The 20,865-nt window shown below is 39.5% G+C and overlaps 1 protein-coding gene across 2 annotated transcripts in view; it reads right to left on the minus strand.

The window, feature by feature from the left end:
• PDE7B (phosphodiesterase 7B) overlaps positions 1–20,865 on the minus strand; it is a 310,619-nt gene that overhangs the window by 33,555 nt on the left and 256,199 nt on the right. For both annotated transcript variants that reach the window (XM_032339434.1, XM_032339435.1), the window contains 3 exons: positions 5,794–5,945; positions 3,573–3,636; positions 1,166–1,261 (listed from right to left, as the gene is read on the minus strand). In XM_032339434.1, the coding sequence (XP_032195325.1) occupies positions 1,166–1,261; positions 3,573–3,636; positions 5,794–5,945 (312 nt within the window). The remainder of the gene's footprint in view (positions 1–1,165; positions 1,262–3,572; positions 3,637–5,793; positions 5,946–20,865) is intronic.

The following is a 20,865-nucleotide window of genomic DNA, read 5'->3' on the forward strand; positions in this document are numbered from 1 at the left end:
CTTTGCTTGAGAAATCTAAATTCAATTAGCCTGAGGTTGTTTGTGTTTCTGGAACTGAGCCATGTCATAGCTGGTTTCAAAAGTTTCTTTCGTGCCACGTATTATTTTACGGGTTTCTAAAAACAATTAGATTTCAACTCTGGCCCTCTCCCTTATTGTTTGTGGTTGGGTCAATTACTTAACCATACGTTTCCTCAGTTTTCTTCTCTATAAAATGGGAATAACAATAGCTCCAATTTCAAACGGCTGCTGTAAGGATGAAATGTGGTTAAGATATGCAAGTCCTTAGTCCCAGCACATGTAAGCACTGTATAGGCCTGGTTGTCCTTCCTTCTGGTGCTATCATGTCACTGTTATTTTACTCTGGAGGCAACAAGGCATCAAGTCAGCTTCAAGATTCAAAGCACAGCTATAGGGCACATCGAAGAAGCCAGAAACATGCTAAGTGACAGTAGGAAGTTATATGGTGATTAAAAATGTGCTCTGGATAATTTGGCAGATAAATAAGCATGTGCATTATGTCCAGTAAGAACTGGGGCTGTTTTTGATAGAGAGTGATGGGGCGGAATGGAGTGGAAACATGGCGGACTTTCAAGTCAGACAGACCTGGACTTGGGCAGAGGCTTTGCCAATTACAAGTTGTTGACCTCAAGCAAGTTATGAAACCTCTTCCTACTTTTCCTTAACCGTGCGCCAAATGGCGTTGACAATCCCAACTTGCAGAGTTGGTGAAACGGTTAGAAATAACACACTGAGGGCATCTTGTAGATCACGAGCTCTACGTAAACAGTAGTTCTACTTATATTTAAAAAAAAAAAAAAAAAGCCTATTGAAGAATTTTAACAGCTCATGTCCAGATTGGAATTATTTGAGGCCTACATTACTGGGGTTTGCTGATATGTAAGCAGATCTGTAATTTCTTTAATGGTCACATGGTTTTCTTTATATCATTTTTTTTCTCTATTGTAAACATAGCTAATTGAGTAAATAATTTTCTCACTGATTAAAAGGGGCAAACCATATTTTAAAATTAAGATGAGATAATTTAAGTTTAACTTGAGATCTTCATTTTCCAGCTATCACTGTTGCCACTTTATGTTAAAGAATACTATGGACTGCCATCATTCAGGGGAAAGGAGGTAGGAATACGGAAATGAAGACTTACCTAAAAACCTGTGCAAGGTCACCATGTCTAGCTTGAAATGGTGAATGAGTCCATGGGTGTTGAAGAGGTGGCACAGCAGTGTTACCAGGCTGTTTCCTGTAGGAAAACAGTCACTTGCTTTAACTCATTTTTATCACCATTAAAATACCGAGATTGACAAAAGGATCCAAAGTTTCCATAGTGAAAGTTCTCTGGTAGGTCTCCTTTTCCCTATTAGAATTGAATTTTTTCCAGTATAAAAGATATTATTCTTATGGTTTGGTCCTAGGTTTTTTCATATTATACAAATGAAACAAGCTAGGTCAGACCTTTCTCTACATCAAAGGCAATGAAAGCATTAAGAGTCTGCCTATTGTGGGGACACACCCACCCAGCCATTTGAGTGTATTTTTTAAAGACACAGTTTAATGGTTACTTGTGATGTGCCTTAAGTTGCTTCCATCTGATTCTTACGTCTACAGAGATATCTAAGTCGCCAAGTTCCTTAAGAATACGAGTTTGTTCTTCCCAGGCAAAGTCACCCAGGATGAGATTTGATGAGGAGATAGTTTAGAACTTAAGCCAGCAGAGATGCGAAATTAAAGCAATACATTTAGTATTTAGAAAATATGTAAGCATTTAGAAAATATGATGGACTAAAGAGTAATGACTTCGAATTTTGAATAATTTGAGTAATGATTTTTTGTATTTTAAAAGCATTAGAGAATTTATGAAAGACTTTGCAGTGGACCAAGATGATGACTGGATTTCTTAAGTGGAAAACTAAGTATTGCCTAAGCACAATCTTCTGGGGCACCTCATCCTGCAGTTCTGCAGATTCCATTGTCTTTGAGCTATTTCATGACTCTCGAATTTGTAGATAACTGATAGCATTGCAAATGATTCTTGTCCATAACATGCAAACAGAATCACTGTTTGACAACAGAATACAGTTGACTTCCTCTTCGCAGTTTTACAGCTATTAATAAATTCATTTAAGCATTTCTTACTGTTTATATATGTGTTGTTCTTTGAATTTTCCTTTCACCTAGTTTTAGCATTTTTTTTATTAACATATAATGTATTATTTGCTTCAGGGATACAGGTCTGTGAATCATCAGTCTTACACAATTCACAGCACTCACCATAGCACATAACCTCCCCAATGTCCATCACCCAGCCACCCTATCCCTCCCACCCACCACCCCAGCAACCCTCAGTTTGTATCCTCAGATTAAGAGTCTCTTATGATTTGTCTCCCTCCCCGGTCCCATCTTGTTTCATTCCCCGCCCCCCCCCCCCCCCCCCCGCCAATAGCCCCCTGCCCTGCCCCTCAATTCCTCATATCAGAGAGATCATATGATAATTGCCTTTCTCGGTTTGACTTATTTTGCTTAGGATAATACTCTCCAGTTCCATTCATGTCATTGCAAATGGCAAGATTTCTTTCGTTCTTTCTTTCGTTCGTTCATTCTTTCTTGATGACATCTTACTGGATCGCTAATTAATTGAGTTAAATCTTCGGCATGTACTCATTTCATATCCCTATGAGGGTCATGATTATCCTCTTTTGAACCAATTCTTTTATTCACAGTTACTTTCATCTACTGGTACTCATTTCTCAATTGATTTGAGCAAAGTGAAATATAAGATTGTGGGTTCTGTCGCTATATGGTCTAGTTAGCTTTCCACAGTGTAAAGCTCTGCTTCACACTCTTAGGCTGTTTCTTTCAACTATATGTTATTTGTCAAGTAACCGAAGGGTGAGAAAACCATCTGTAATGACTTAAAGTACAAGCCTGGTATGTGGTGGGACATGTGAATGTCAGCATCACATATTACGTCTTTCATTGGCTCCCTAAGCCTATCAGTATTTGTTTAATGGGCAGACGAATATATAACCAAATTGTATTGCTTTCTTTAAGAAAGTCTTTATAGGCACCAAGATTCTAAATGTGAAACCAGTGGCAATGTCTACTTTCCCCTTCAGCTACTTCCAAAACTTTTACACTGCGTCATCAGCCGGTGTTTTCCTTCAGTAATGCCGAGCATATCTGAACAAGACCTGCATTGGGTGAGCTTCAGCTCCCTCAAGGAAAATGCACAGACACCTGCCCTATAGGGGTCAGGCCTGGTCATATGAGCTTTAGTGTTTCTAGTTTTCACTAACAATGAAAAGCCTCCATTTGGATGTGGCCAAAGTAGTCTGTGAGGAAAGAATCTAATGTGTAGTTTCCAAATTCCTTTGGGATCATCAAGGCCAGAAGGAAAATGGTCTTAAGGTTCTAAGGCCAAATATAGTCCTTTTCATCTGAATTAATTTTCCCTTGGCCTGGCCCTTCTGGAGTGGCTGTAGACTTAAGAAAGTGGAAAAAAAAGGGAAAGTGAATAACAGTGTTTGGAAATAGGATTCTTTGGGGTGACTTACCATTTGTCAAGCGATCAAATAAGAAAATGTCAAAATCCCACATTCCCACTTTGGAGAGCATATGCTGAAAAGGCAAATGAAAACAGCAGTCAAATGAATCATACTGGAGACTCAAACATTTACTTTGAGACAGTGAGTGAAACAATTAAAAAGTTGGAAATAGTAGCACATTGCTCTCTGGCTTGTGGTAAAACAAATCTTGCTCTACTAACAAGAGCGTAAAAAGAGTCAGACTATCTGGTTCGGTGTCAGCCACATCCCTCACTGGATGTGGGGACTTGGGCAAGTTCCTTAACCTCTCCATACCCCAGTTTCCTATTTGAAAAATATAGCTGATAATATAATCTACCTCAGGATTTTTTTTTTTTAAAGATTTTATTTATTTATTTGACAGAGAGAGAGATCACAAGTAGGCAGAGAGAGAGAGATGAGGAGAAGCAGGCTCCCTGCTGAGCAGAGAGCCCGATGTGGGACTCGATCCTAGGCCCCTGGGATCATGACCTGAGCCGAAGGCAGAGGCTTAACTCACTGAGCCACCCAGGTGCCCCTACCTCAGGATTTTTGTAACGATTAAAAAAGGCAACGTATGTGGAGTGCTTAGAATGTTGTTTGTACATAATAAGCACACATAAAATTTGATATCTGTTAAAATTGTAGTTCAGTAAAGCCTCTACATTGCAAATGACTATATACTTAAGGAGAATGTTTATAGCAAATTTCTAAAAAATGAAGTCAAAATGATTGCTGAGCACATTACTCTGCTCAATGTGGACTAAATGTGAAATGAACCAGTCTAATAGATAGGAAAGTGAAGTGGGCCATGGAAAATGTTGGGTAATTTAAAGACCTACTCTCCAATGTGGGCTTATTATCCTGTTTTCTTGTTTAAATCCCCTATGCACAGCTATGGTTACAGATTCTATCCTCACTGTGGCTTCTGCAGCTGGCCTTCCTCTTCTCCCAAAGCCACTGCTTCCAGTAAGGAACAGATCACTCCCCTCTTCCTAACCCTAAATATCTTCCCTGCATCTTCAAGTAAGTCTAAGGGCCTTGTCATAGCGCACAAAGACCTTCCAGCATTACCAGAAAAATGAAGGACTAATAGGTGACCTGTGAGATCTAGTGTGTGTGAATATCCAAGTCAAATACTAAAGCAGAATCAGAACTTGATCCCTGATATCCTGACTTGTGACACACAGTTCTTTCTACATCTCAATGTCATCTCTCTTGAGGGGTGAACCTCGGAGGGAGAGCCCCCCAAGAGTGCTCTGTTGCTGATGCCCCTGCATTGGGAGCTCACTTAGTTTTACTCTTCTTTCTCCAGCCAACCAGCCAACCAGCCATCCAACCAAACGAATAAACAAACAAACAACATTCACTCAATCTCAGGTCTTGGGTTGATAGGAGTGATTTTTTTTTCCTTTTTTAGACCTGAAGTAGTAGTTCTTCTGATATTACTTATTGCTTAGCTACTAATACTATACAGTAATAGTATATATTTCTTAATAGTATATAGCTAGCATAATATTACATAGCCATGTAAACTCTAGGACACTACTTCTGATTTCTGTTTAAACTGTGGCATTTTACCCTGAAATTTAAACTCCTTTGACAGTTTGGGCTAGAGATAACTTGCGAACTTTTTATTTTATTTATTTATTTTTTTTAGATTGTCACATTTTAATTTCAACCTTTAACCAATGAATTGCAAAAATAATCATAAAATTTGTGAAAATTATTTAAATAAAATAAAAAATGTATAAAGGATGACACACCATATCGGTAGATAGAAGTGGAATTAAGAGTTGGTCATTACTGGGGTTACTTTCAACATAGCTATCACAATGAGACAATTCAATGGGCTTAAAGATTGAGTTCTTCTCTCATTGGTAATTGATCTGTCCAAAATTTTACTTTACTTAGTGTTGTGCAAATATGTTTTGCCCATTTATAGAAACGAAAGTAGCTAGCATGTGCTAGGTATGAATATCTGAAACACATTAAGCAATGCTTTACCTTCTGTAATCTCTATATCACCCCTATAAGTGGGTATTTCTATTAACTTCATTTTATATTTGAGGAAAAAGTCCAGATGTATTGATTAACTAGCCAGAGTCACAGAGCGTCTCAGTGGTAGAAGTTGACTTCTGGTACTATCAGCTGAGGTACATGCTCTTAGCCCCTGACCTCCTGGGAGGTGACAGAGGGGAAACTAACTCACCCTTGCTTGTCCAAGGTAGTCTTCATCCAGCAGGTGGAGAGGGGCTTGTGGTATAATTCCACGAAGCAGCCTCGATGCATGGAAGTATCTTTGAAAGCTTAACAGTCTTTTCACCTTTTTTTTAGTGCCAATTTCCCCTGAGAGTGTTGTATCTGTGGAGAGTAATCAAATACAGAAGTTATGTATTTTAAAAGCCCTATTTTCTCCACTATGTAAAAATACAATGTATTATATTTAAGATTTTATTTATTTATTTGACAGAGAGAGAGCACAAGCAGGGGGAGCAGCAGGCAGAGGGAGAGGGAGAAGCAGACTCCCCCATGAGCAGGGAGCCTGATGTAAGATTCCAATCTATTATAAAAGAGATAAACTTAAAATATGCTCTCAGTCCTTTCTTAGATATAGCCTATTTAACTCTGCATTTGAAGTTGTCTTAGAACGAAAATGACCTTTCTTATGTATTACCTTCATTAAAATGTCAAGATATTTCTGAATGTGATTTTAGAAGAAATGAAATATATAAATTAAAATCTTCATTTTCCTATTAATGGCACTGATGTGCTAAGTACGTAAAATCTGCATACTTCTGTATGCATTTGAAAGGAACAGTTATGCTTTTTTTCTATGATATTAAAGCCAAGCCTCCATAATTTAAACAAGGTTCTCATCGTACACTCTCTAAATTAAAAGGGCTGAGAATACACGAGCTTATACATGAGGAAAATGTTTCCTAATGTTCCAGGAACACCAGTGGCATGGGAATCAAGTGAGGTGACCTAGATTTTCCGGACAAGAAGCAGAGAGGGTGTCTACTTTCTAATGGATTATATTCTTTTTTACTAGCGGCCAGGAAAGTTTTGATCCTGTCAGTAGAGATATTTTAATACTCATGTCACATGTGCCTTTCAAAACTTGACTGTTGACATCATGGTGATTGTCCAGAAATAACCCAGGCACATTACTTGAAAGGCTGTCAAGGTGTGTTTTATCTCAGCTAAAATTCTATGAATCACTCCAGGGCCACTTAAGTGACGTGTGCTGCCCATTTCGAATCTGGAGTCAATTGAACGGTCTACTAGGAAAATGTAGAGTCCGTATATAAAGAAATTCTGGATTCTTTCATGCTGCCTTCTGTCTCCCCTTCTCCTCTAGGGAACTCAGAATCACAGCGGATAGAGAAGCAGAGGAAAGAGTGGGCAATGTGGCCCTCCCTGACGGCAGTGCCTGATGAAGATCAGTTTGTTACTTGGGCTGTATTATGCATGCAAAGGCTTAATTCAGGGCAGGCAAAACCCACAGTTGTCTGGAAATCCCACCTGACCAAAAAGCTCTCTATTTTTAAAATGGATCTAGATTTCCTGTGTGGAAAGAGGCAAATACACACCCAGAAAGAGCAGTGTAACCGAACCTGGGTGTTAAGCGCATGGCCACATGGCACCTGGGTGGCTCAGTGGGTTAAGCCGCTGCCTTCGGCTCAGGTCATGATCTCAGGGTCCTGGGATCGAGTCCCGCATCGGGCTCTCTGCTCAGCGGGGAGCCTGCTTCCCTCTCTCACTCTCTGTCTGCCTCTCTGCCTACTTGTGATCTCTGTCTGTCAAATAAATAAATAAAATCTTTAAAAAAAAAATGGTATATGTGGACTCAGTTCTACTAGTGAGTTCTTACTCATTTCTACCAATTTATCAAGTCAAAGTACAGGACAAAGTGGTTCATCCATTTATTTAAAACATAGAGGCCCAGTGAAATCCTTTGGTTCTCGATCCTCCGATGAGCAAAACAAAGATGCCTGTACTCAGGAAGTTTACTTTCCAGCACAAAAAGACATGCGATAACCAATAAACAAAAAAATAAGTAATTTATAAAAATTGTGTTAGAAGGTGGGAAGAACAATGGGGGAGTAGCCAGAAAAGCTGAAAGTGAGGGACCAGGTCTTCCGTGTTTGGAGAGTCAGGGTGGGCCTTTCCAGAGGGTACAGTCTAATCAAATGAAGGAGATGAGGAAGTTAGCCAAACAGTGATCTGGGGAAATACCTTCCTCACAGAGGGACCAGCTTGAATGTCCCTTGAGTGGGAGCCTCCTGGCATGCTAGCATGTGGGAGGAGCGGCAGGAATTCCACCTGGATAGGAAGGAGAGGAAGGGGGAGGAGTGAGAGGTGAGGTCTCAGAGCAAAGGCGGGCATGGAAATTAAAAGGGTCTTGTAGCTCATTCTAACGGTTTGAGCTCTACTTTGAAAAAAATGAGGAGCCAATGCAAAGGTTTGTTTGTTTGTTTAAGATTTTATTTATTTTTTTGAGAGTGGGACAGAGAGAGAGAGAGCATGAGTGGGGAGAGGGGGGAGGGGCAGAGGGAGAGGGACAAGCAGACTTCCTGCTAAGCATGGACTCCCCTCTCCCCTGCAATGCAGGCTTGATCCCAGGACCCTGAGATCATGACCTGAATCTAAGTCAGATGCTTAACTGGCTGTGCCATCCAGGCGTCGTCCTGCCACTGCAAAATTTTGAGAGAAGAGTGATATGATCACACATTTAAAAAGGGTCATCCTGTGTGGCGAGCAGATTGTAAAAGAAAGCTTTGATGTAGTGAGACCAGCTATGAGGCCCTTGAAATAATCCAGGCAAGAGATGATAACTGCTCAGACTCTGGTGGGATGAATGGAGGGACCAGTAGTGGAGTCAGGGATCTGGAGATCTCAAACTTTGGGTACCTCCAAGTTTTTGCCCTAAATAATAAGGAGAATGCAGCTGCCATCATCACCTGAGATGGGAAAGCTGCAGGTGGGCCAGGTATGGGATGGATTTCGGTTTTGCACATGTTGGATTTTGATGTCCATTGGAATTTCAGGCAGAGATGTCAGATCGAAATAAGTGGATATAAAACCCAGGAGAAGAGTGGGCTAGAGTTACAAATCTGGGAGTTGTCAGATGGGATTACCTAGGGAGTAAGGGTATATACAGATGAGGAAAGCATCAGAGTCTGAGTTCTGCAGTATTTAAACTTTGAAATGGTATAGGGAAGAGCAGAGAAAACCAAAGGAGACTGAGGAGTATCCAGTGGGGATAGGGAAAGCCCAGCATTTCCCAGAAGCCTAGTGAAGACAGTATTGCAAGGAGGAAGGTGAGATCCTCAGTATTGAATGCTGTTAATAGATCAAAACAACAAAGACTGAAAATTGACCACGGGAATAAGAATTTGTCAAAATTCACTGAACTATGCATTTAATAGAGCACATTTTATTCTGTGCTAGAAGCAGCAACACCTCAGCCACACATCTAGCACCCAGATTTTGTTTTAAAACACAATTTCTCACTAAAAGAAACTAGACCACCTCAGTGAAATGGCCAAGTCTAGGACTGGGGCAGGCAAAGTACAAGAAGAAATGCAAACTCTTGGCCTTCTGGAAGGTAGGGGAGGGCTCGAGCAATGATGGGAACAGTACAAAATGACAAAGGAGATGACTTGCAGGGGGTCCCTCTGCGCAAATATGGGAAACTGAGCATCAACATGAATAATTGAAGAGCTGATTATAAACCATGGACTGAAAGAAGAATCCATTAGTCCACACTGATGGTATGTAAGCAAGTAAGTAAATAAATGAGAAGGGGAAGCTCTCCCTTGCAGAGAGTCTACCCATAATGCAGAGGAACTAACAGAGTTAGAAAATTACCATTTTACACCTTTTTTTTTTTTTTTAAGAGAGAGAGAGGGGTGGAGAGGGCAGAAGGAGAGGGAGAGAGAGAATCCTATGCAGGCTCGGTGCCCAGCACGGAGCCTGACACAGGGTATCACAACCCTGAGATCATGACCTGAGCTGAAATTAAGAATCAGATGCTCAACTGACTGAGCCCCCCAGGTGCCCCAACATTTTGCAACTTTTATGGTGATACTGCTTCGGGCCCAAATCATCGATGGATGCTGAAACTACTCAGTGAAAGTTTAAAAAGCAACAGGATAATTTCTAATATCAAAGTATCTCCCCACAGAGTTTCTAACTGGAAAGGAAGAACTGTGTAGTTTTTTAGTGGACAAATGTAGATGGGGCGGCATCTTCACTAAGTAACCAAAGTTCACCTCCCCAGTAATGGGAGAAGTTGCCATTACAGGCTTTCGATGTAATAACACACCGAGGGTACAACATGGCCCGTGTTGTGTTCTTGCTCTGACCCCCAGGAAGAAGGAACATCATGAGAACCTATGCTGAAAGATCCTCTACACAATAATTAACCTGCATTCTTAAAAAATGTCAATGTCCTGAAAGACAAAGATAGTTTCTGGTACTGTTTCAGAATAATGGATACCAGATAGAGGGCTCTAAATGCATTCATGTGACTCTGAATGGGATCCTGGATCAGGAGAAAATTTCCAAAAATGGCTTATTTAGGATAATTTTTGAAAATTGGATATGGACCTATATATATATGAGATACTCCAATTCTGTCTATACATTTCTTGAACGTGCTGATGGAACTGTGGTTTGCAAAAGAAGGCTCCTGTTCTTAGAAAATATGTGCTAGGACATGCTTACATGGCTCTGTCAGTTAAGCGGTGGCCTCTTGGTTTCAGCTCAGGTCATCATCTCAGGGTCCTGAGATCAAGCCCTGAGGTGGGCTCTGGGCTGGGTGTGGAGCTTACTTGGGATTCTCTCTCTCCTTCTGCCCTCTCCACCCTTCTCTCTCTCTCTCTCTCTCAAAAAAAAAAGTAAATAAATAGATAATTTAAAAATAAATTTAAAAAAAGGAAAATACATGCCGAGATATTTAGGGATAAATGGGCATGATGTATACAATGAATTTCCAAGAGGTTACAAAAAATATATATAGCAAAGACAAACAGGGCCAAATAATAATTGGTTCTTCTGGGTAAAGGGTATATGAATATTCTATACTTGAAAAATTTCTGTAAATTTGAAGGTATTTTATAATAAAGAGTTTGGGAGGGAATGAGAAGAGAAATGTCAGGCAATAGTATCAAGTATAGATAACCCAAGGAGTTTTACTACATAGGGAAGCAAAGAAATGTTGGTGATGGTTCTATACAGAATTATATAGAATGAAATCAAGGGTGTCAAGTAAATGAAATGAGTTATTCCTCTGTTGTGCAGATATTGAATAGGAAATAACCATACAATGACCTGTTCCTTTTTAGCCTTCTATGAAAATTTCCCCATTCTAAAACACAAAAAGAAAATCTAACATAACAGAATGGGAAGTAAACAAGGTAAGCCTGAATGATGGAAATATGCCACAAACATAGCAAATTCAAATTATGGATTATAGTTGACCCTTAAATAATGTGGGGGCTGGGGGTGCACACCTGCTGGGCAGTTGAAAATCTGTATATACTCTGGGCATTTCAAAAGTTTATGTGAGAATAACCCACAGTTGACTAGAAGCCTTATTTGTAACACAGTCAATTGACACATATTTTTAATGTTACGTGTATTACATACTGCATTCTTATAATAAAGTGAACTGGAGAAAAGAAAATGATAATAAGAAAGCCTTAAGGAAGAGACAATGCATTTACAGTACTATATTGTATTTGTTGAGAAAAATCTGCATGTTTGTGGGCCCAGGCGGTTCAAACTTGTGTTGTTCAAATATCAACTGTATTCCTTTGTAAACTTCCATTCAGATTTCCAAGTGGTGTAATACTTCAAATAGATTCATAGGTAAGAAAACGACAAGTTACATACAATAAATATAGATGATAGGAAATAATGGTTTCATTCATTAAAGTTATCAGATTACCTAAAATATTGCTAATCTAATGATGCTTTGAGCTGGAGGTATTTTGTGTTTTGTTCTTGTTGTTGTGGTTTTCTTTCGTTTTCCTGTTTTTGCTTTTTTGGTTTGTTTTTGAGAAATAGAGTTGGGGGGGTCAGAGGGAGAGGGAGAGAGAGAATTTTTTTTTTTTTTTTTTTTAAGAATGTATTTGTTTATTTGAGAGAGACAGAGAGAGGCCAGAGGGAGAGTGAGAGGGAGAAGCAGACTCCCAACTGAGCAGGGAGTTGATCCCAGGACCTACGATCATGACATGAGCCAAAGGCAGACGCCCAATCAACTAAGCCACCCAGGCACCCCAAGAGAGAGAATCTTAAGCAGGCTCCACACATAGTGCAGAGGCCTTCTGGGTGGGGGGCTGGGGATTTGATCTCATGCTCTGAGATCATGACCTAAGCTGAAACCAAAAGTAGGAAGCTTGAATGACAGCCATCTAGGCACCCCTGGACATATTAAATTTTAATTGAAATCCATTTTGCCCTTAAATCAAAGAAGAAAACAGCAAGATTCGTTCTTCCCCACTTTTCTTCACCCTGTGGTCAAACAGGTAACAATGAACCAACATACCAGAATATAGATCTCCTTTGATCTTTATTTAAGTTTTTGATATTTTTGGCCTTTATTTTTTTTGAAAGAATATTACTTTAAAATGCGATATACCTTGATCACTGAGTTATTTGGCGCTGTCTCAGATCTGGAGTATGAAATAAGTAACTCACTGCCCTAGTTCCCACCCTGTCTTGCATCTTTGGTGCACAAGCTCAGATAATGTCAAATACATTCAATAGTAAAATAAACCTAGACAATAAAACCTTCTCATGGCTCATTTTTTTATGGTAGTCTGTAGGTTTAAAAAAGATAGCATATAATATTATTCATGGTGAAGATTTTTCCAAGTTTTTGAACAAATTGGTTATTATGAAGTATATTCTTTATTTATGCAATTTCAACCTCATTGCAATGGACAAGCAGATATCTACCAAGCAGGAGGTCAGTATTTTCTAAATACCGAGGCAAGCCATGACTATGCCATTTAGCACTTCTATCTGGGTTATTCTTTAATTGACAAAGAAATATTTCAGAATTGTTGGATAGCCATTTATGGAAAACGTAGGGTTTAATTTTCTTATTTGAAGACACATATAAAGCTAAATGAGAAAAGCTTCAAGCTAGCCTCTAAACAGGAAGAATATTCAATAGTGCAAGAAAAATAAATTTATTTAAAAAATATTAATAACTCATTTATCAACTGTCATTTAGGGAGCACTTGGTGCTATGTGAGATAATGACAAGCTAGGATATAAATTGAAGGTACAGTTGGGAGAAAAAAAAATCCATATAAGGAACAATTCATGAATAAGCATACAGCATGCTAATCCCAGGCACTTATTTTGAGTGTTGACATGTGTTATACAATTATTGAATAGGATTGGTTACATGTGTTTCCAAAAGGGCTCTCAGTAAGTAACCAGTGTATTTACTTTGATAGTTTTGGGCATAGTGATATGTGTATCTGGATAGAAATCTAAATGAGTAGCTAAGCTACATTACAGATCAGCTAAATTCAGCTTGTGAAAATTTATAGAGTTTTATTAACGTACCTAATAATGCAATGCTGTTTATTTAATATCTTTACATAGTTAAAAATTCATTATTTAAAGGCATTCACAGTTATCCTAATGGTACTTTTCGTTTGGATTTTGTTGTTTATGGGTTTTCAGTCCCCAAATTTTCTTTTGCAACAGTTATAAAATGGCGTTCCAGAATAGTTTCATTGCCTAATCTATGCGTGCATTGACCCAGACTGTGAAATTCATTTTCTGCTCGCTTGTAGTTTTATAAATTTCACAAATATGTACATATTAACACATTTCTGCACTATTTAGACACTAATTTAGGGTTATGAAGTTTATTTTGGCACTGCTAATATGGTCATTCTTAAATTTCACAAGGTGGGGTTGGCTTAAATACCAAGAACGTTAATAAAAATTATTTTCATTTGAGTACCTTCTTTATGGCATATTCTTTTTATAGGGGCTGATACATTTTGGTAGGAGGAGACACCTTGAACCCAGAATAAATATCTAGGGGAAAAAAACCTATAAGCACACCTACTATGTTGAGGCTATTTCTGTCATCAACTCTATACCTGGTTCTTTCAGCAAGATCTGTAGTAACTGTTCCTGAGTTTGGATAGCTGGTAGTTGGTGCAGAAGTAGGACAGATAATACTGAGAACAAAGAATGCCTTTATATTTAAGTGAGTAGAACTCGCCTCAAGTAAACATGGAGACCCGACTCTATAAACCTAATATCAATACTTCCAGAGCATTAATCCACCTGAATCCTTTTTTTTTTTTTTAAATTTTACAAAGATTTTATTTATTTATTTAAAAGAGAAAGAGAGACAGAGAGTACCACCTAGGGGAAAGGGACAAACCGACTCCCCGCTGAGCAGGGAGCCTGCTGGGATCCCAGGACCCCAGGATCATAAGATCATGACCTGAGCCAAAGGCAGATGCTTAAATGACTGAGCCATCCAGGCGCCCCAATCCATCTGAATCTTTTAAACAATGTGTTACTAATCCATGCTCTACTCTGATAATTATTGTACTCATACTTATTACAATACCTATATTATATAATAATTAAAATGAAATTCTTTGCAGGGTTAGTGTTATTCATTTGCTTTGTTGATTCTTCTATTATAGGATTTTTAACAGGTCTTGTACTATGAGTTGTTGGCATAAATAACTTCCTACCCTCCAAGGTCAGAAACCATCTCATCAAACTTTGTAATTGTAGGGGAAGCCATAATGGCTTTTTAAATTTTGTTTTGTTTTGGTCATGCAAGTGCCTGACTTAACCTTTGCTTGCTGGGCCCAGCATCCACTTCAAAGGGGCATCCACTTCAAAGAAGGCTATTCCAAATAAACACATTGCCAGCCTCACGACCAAATAAAGAGCCAGGTCACCTCCCTCCCACTGAGGCTCCTTTGTTTTAGAGGTCTTGGTTGATTTCGATAACTAGCCCTGTGGGCCACTTGTTTTTTCTCTTCTTGTGCTTTAAATTCCCACTCTTATGTTTTAAATTCACCAATAAAGAGTGAGTCTGCAGAACCCTAGGTCCCCACCCCCACACTCCAATAAAAGAGCTCCGGCCTGCTCACACTCTCTCTCCCTTTCTACCCATGACTTGGCTGTGTGGCCCCAGTTGTGCCGTGCAACTTCCAGGTCTCGTAAGTAATAAACCTTTATTTTTTCAAAGTTTCTTGGTGGTTATGGCTGGAGGGTGTCTTGCAATCATAATAAGAAGCACGAGTGTTGGTCCAGCCGTGACACTGGTTAGTGAAAAGCTGAGACCAGCACACAGCAGTAATCCCTTGTATTGGTGCATAATGCTGACATAATGGAAACTCTATGCAAAATTTGTGGATTTAATTTGAATAAATTATCTCTGCTTGCAGAAATATCATCATCAAATGCCATTTTAAAATAATAAGTCGATTTAGAAAATGAAAGATGCTACAATTTATGTTAGTTTTGAAATCATTTTCTCAACTCCAACTTCCAGTGGAGTTCCAAGGCCCAGATCTTTCTGCCACCACTCCTTGCTGTGATGACTTCTACTCTAACACCCAACTGTGCCCTGGATGATTGCAAATTCACTCTTATTTACACGTCTGATGCTCTAATTAGGTGTCAGGTCTTGGAGGCCAGATTCCTGCTAGTTTTCTTTGAATTTCCACACTATCCTGCAAGTCACTGATGGTAAATGAATGACGATGAGGCAACTTAAAAACTTAAAAACTTAAAAACTGTCTGTGCTCCAGTTCCAAGTTCAAGAAGTGTTGGAAAAATCAGGCTGAAATTCTAGTTTTAAAGTGTAGCTCTTAAAAAGATGAAAAGAAGTGAATTCATTTGATTGTAGGTGTCCTGTGCCCAAATGGCAGATTTACAGCACAGCTCTTTCTCCCTTCCTACAAATTCAACTAATTCAGGATTCAGGGTCCCTGCAAAGTTAGAAACAGGGAGGTTATCCAGGATGGCATTTTTCTTGAAAAAATACAGGATTTTAAGAGTGAAACAATTTATTCTAAGATGCAGTTCCCTGTAGATACAATTTTCAGTAGACCATTTTAAAAGGTGAAAAAAATTTAAAAATTATAATTAAAGATGTTGCCTATAATGAATAATCTTGGTGCATTTCTCCACTATACACTGCAGACTGGTAGTCTTGACGAGGTGCTAAAGATACCAGGCTCTGCATAAGACTAGTGTTCCTTTCAACGTATTAAAGACTTGGATTCATTTTCATGTGCTTTTAGCAAATTTCATAATTTAGACTTGGATGTAATGACTTCAACCCTCAAATTCTACCTTTCAGAGTTTAGCATCTCTAGGCATTAAGGTCTGCATTTATTCATAAAAAGAATCAGCTGCCAAAAAGCCTTGTTAAATACATTACTATTTCTATCCCAGTCTTTCAAACATCGTCTGTGGTCATAAATGGCCATAGTTGTTGATTTCTTCCTGTATATATTCCCAGCACTCAGAGAATGGTAGGTAGGAGCTGATGACAACCCGGGGTGTTATCTGGCTTGTAGCCATCACACGTGGAGACTGTGCTTACGTGGAGGGACGTATTTTTAAGATATGGTCATTACAAATGAATTTTGAAATCCTGAGCAGTGGGACTGAGATAAAATACAAATTAAATTCCTTAGCATCTAGGGCCTTTTCTAGGCTTAGTGTTGAGTCGGAAAGTAAGAAACTCAGTTGTGATACCAAAAAGCTAATAAACAAAAATACATATAATATAACATCAACAACAACAATAACAGAACACTGAGAAAAAAAGAAAGAAAGAAAGAAAGAAAGAAAGAAAGAAAGAAAGAAAGAAAGAGAGGGAAAGAAAAGAAACTCAAAGTATACAATCACCTTAAAGTGGAACTTGAAGTTGGGACATCAATTTGAGTTAAAAGCAGTGTGGAGGTTATTTTAAGTTCTCTACAATCAGGTGTTGAATAGAGGTGTATCAAAGCCCCGTGTGATTAGCTGTTCTGTGTGTGACAGATACTCACGACTGCTTGATGGCTGTCACTAGAAGAAGAGATTTGCTTCAACACTGCCATGGAGTGGGAGGAGGAGGCGGAAGAGCAAAGTCTTCTTCAAGACGGTAAATTGTTTCTCTAGTTCTACTTTTTAACGCGTTTATTTTTTCAATTGCCAGATTTCTCTTTGACGTTATTGACAGTGAGGAGGACACACCAGCGTGCCTAATAGGAATTTCAGAATAGAATGAACCCCTTCCAGGCTTCCCTACACCTGCTGCCTCAGGGTTAGAAAATGTGGTCAGAAAGTACTCATGAGGGTCAAATGCTTGTCCTCAGCCACACGACACTCTGGCGTTTGGCAAAAATGTGCTGTTTTGAGCCTGTTGCTTTGCCTACTATAGACTCCATCCCAACCCAAGAGCTGTGACTGTAACTTCCAGGGTTCAGGGATGGTTGGAGAACTACTATTTCCTTTTTTTAAGGAGGGGAAAGGCCTTAAAAATAAGCTCTTAAGACTTCTTTGGGCAACAGAGAAGTTTCCCAAAATCCCAGTTTGAATGAAATTTAAATGAATTAGTAAGAAGCCGATCAAATTTCCTCAGTCCTAAAGAAGAAGTACATGCCAGGCACAATGCGGTTTTATTGAACTCTCCGCTTCTGGGAGTTTGAAATGTTTAGCAAATCCTGAGTTTTGAGGGCAATGGTTTGTGGGGAGCAAATTGAGGTGACCAAACTACAGTTGGTTCTAAGTCTCCAGAGGGTAAAAACGGCTGCATTAACCCCCTAGGTCTCAACATGTATTTAAAGTAAGTGTGGTCTTTCGTCTGGAGAGATGTGTTTGAACTGTTCCATTTAACTACAAAAATTCCAGAATTGTGTTGGAATGTGCATCTGCTCCTCTGCTTTCCCACTGTCTGCGAGTTCTTTGCTCTCCTGCCCCAGGAAAACTGGACAAACCCTCTGATCGTCTCCCGTTGACCCTTCCCGTCTATCTCACCTACCACAGACAGATTTATGCCTTCAGCCCAAATCCAACCATGTCAACCCTGTGCTCCGAATTCTTCAATGGCTCCCCAGTCTCTACTTTGTTAAGTTCGTATTACTTATTCTGGTATTCGTGGCTCTCTAAATGTGATGCCAACTTCTTTTTCCATTTTTATCTCCTGCTAGTTCCCTTGCAGATAAATAGGTCTCTGTTCTTGCTGTTCCCCTCACCCCCAAGCAAGTCTCCCTCTGGTTTTCTACTTCTGTACCAATTCTACACTGCCTGTGTATAGAGTACGATCTTCACCTGTTGAAATGCCACCCACCCTTCAGCAGCCCACATCAGGTATTTCCTTCTTACCCTCCAGTCACGTGCCTTCAGATCCTTCTGGAAGTCCTCCTAATGCACTGCAGTTGGGGTGGTAGTAACAGGCATTTTTAGCTCTCTAGGCCACGGATGCCGTGCAGGCTACTGGAAGGTCTGTGAGGGTATGGTTATGTCTTATGGAGCATGGGGCCTGGCTAAGGCGGTGTTTGTTGAATGAAGGAGTGAAGGCAGGTGGCGATTCTTGATTGAGGTCTAAGATTTTTATTTTTCTTGTCTTACAGCAGCACATAACCTTGCTCCCGGTGGGCACCACCATGGGATTATAGAACTGAATGAATTATCCTGAACAGGAGAGATTCATTCTTCGAACACAACAGATAACAGAGCTAATGCCCTGTGTAGAAGAACTTGAACTTCTAGTTCTTTTCTGAATTTGTTGGATTTTCTGCAATGATTACAAGTGCATCTTGAGAAGGGTGGGAGATTAGTACTAAGTTTATCCGTTGGTCGAGGCGTAGGTAAGAACATATATCTTGAAAAGTGACCAGCAAAGGATCCTCTATATTTTGTTCTTTGAAAACTAAGTGCATTTTAAGTGAATTCCTTTTCCTTCATATGTTAAAAAGGTTACTAGAATTATATTTCTTCTGAGTGAATTCTTTGATTTAATGGACTGAATCAAGTGGGCATTAGAAGTGGTTGGAGTATACTCTTTAAATGCAAATATCCACTGTAGTTCAGTAGGGAACTCGAGCTATTTATCTGTTCATTGAGATTTGTCTCTTATGGTCCATGGCTCTCTATGGCTTAAAGTGGCTCCTTAGGTGTAATCACATCTCTGACTCTTGGTGGAACAAGCTCTTAAGGAACAGGCTTCCATTAAGACTTATGCCATTAATTCAGGCCATGGAAAGCTTTTCTTACATGGGGAAGAAAGAATTGCTTTAGATGATCATTGCAGGGTCCATCTGCATGGGTACCTGAACTGTTTCCAAAGATATAACTGATGTACTTCATCTAGAACAAATGCAACTGGCCTCCTATTCCACTTATACTATCCACAGCAAGGACAGGGCTTAGGGCTAGGAGTGATGGTACTAGGAAATACTGAGCATCTACTGGATAGTGGACATCTGTCACTCCATTCATTTTTGAAAAAGTGGGTATTATGAAGTTGATAGTGATAGATGCATTTTACAGATGAAGCCATGGATTTGGCAAGGTTTAGTAATGTTTTCAAAGTCACACAACTGATAAGCAGCAGAAGGGGACAGAGATCCAGGTCTATCTGGCCTTGAAAATGACACTCTAGGGTTCCTTATATTCTACTCTTTATAGGAATGGACGAAGAGTAGGCGGCATGTGAGTGGCCAGCATAGGACCCTATTTCCCTGGGATACAGTTAGGGATTGATACCCAGATTCCTTTCCTTTAAAAAATGATAGTAAAATAAAAGCAATTAAAGGAAATATCAATATAACCCATAAAATTAAGTGTTTTAAAAATGGATGAAGATTTAAAAGTTGAAGATTAGAATCTATATCACTGAACAGAAAATGTCACCGTGAGAAATACTGAAAGGAAACTTGTAAAGTAATGACAGAACATATGAGACAACTTCATAGTAGAATTTGGAAGTTATTCTACACATGTCACTTTCCTGTATCTCTCACTATACGTACAAATGGCATATTAGGAGGTGAATAATAAATCACTGGTGAGCTTTAAAATTGAAAACACATGTATGACTGACATTGACTTAATGTGATTTGATTGTTATGTTATTACACAAAGAAATTTATAGGCATTGGTTAGTCCCTCAAGCTGTGGAAAAGACGAACATTTTTGTCGTGGACATAGAGCAGAGCTGCAGTTTCTGGGGAAGGGAAAGAGTGGGAGGCTCTCAGGCAAACAGGCTGCTCAAAATAAAATCGTGACAGGATGCACACAGGCTTCTGGTTTAACCATTTCATAGCCAAGCCTTCAAGTCACCTAAAGTTTCACCTGAAGGGTATCTGCTGACTGAGACCTGGTCTGAGGACATGATCTTCCCTGTTTCACCTAATCCCCCACCCCCAGCATTGTCTTCTCTCCTTCTTTCCTTCCCTCCAGAAAACACATATGGCTTTAATGTGTTTTCTAAACATTTTTATTTACCTTTATAAGGTGAAATAATATTCTACTCAGGAACAGATATTAAATAACCACATGGTATTCTTTGGTAGCTCTCAAGGAATGAAATGGAAGCCCTTTAATCATGAGTTGGCTATTTGCTCTTCTTGAGTCTCAGTGTGTAGATTTAAGCAGTGTGGTAAACACCGGTTAGGTTCTACCTACAAATATTTACTGAACACTGACTCAGTGATAGGTCCTTGAATATACAGCATTTTCCGGACAGAGTTTCTTATGTCAAATACCCAGAGGAGGATGGTGGGATGGACTCTTGTTGTCTTCACTACTTTCATTTCTACTTCAGCTGTGATGGGCAAGGGATATTTTAGTATGAAAATGCCTAGAAATTATCAATGAAGTGGAAAATATGAGCAAGGGGAAGATTTTATGTCTAGTGGGTTCCCCTCTCAAGAATGTGATGATTCACTTTGCCCCTTGCCCTTGGTGGAGTCAAATAGCCCAAAAGGGTAGAGGCAAGATGGCCCCTGGCATGTATGGAAGGGACATGGTGGGGTAGAGAGGCTCAGAGGATAGGACAGGAGAAAAGGAATGAAGAAGAGGGATCAAAAAGAGAAGGGGCATACAAGTACCCATTGTAGGTGGACTCTGTACCATGAAAGCCAGTCTGAGACAAAATGTGAGGAGGTTTATATACTACTCTTTGAATCCCACATGGGTTTGAGATTTGCTATCAGTGAGGTTGTGTTCTTTTTGGTAATGGCCAGGGTCCTTAGTGGCCTTCCAGATGAGG

Source organism: Mustela erminea, chromosome 4 (genome assembly GCF_009829155.1).
Source record: "Mustela erminea isolate mMusErm1 chromosome 4, mMusErm1.Pri, whole genome shotgun sequence".
Classification (NCBI taxonomy): Eukaryota; Metazoa; Chordata; class Mammalia; order Carnivora; family Mustelidae; genus Mustela; species Mustela erminea.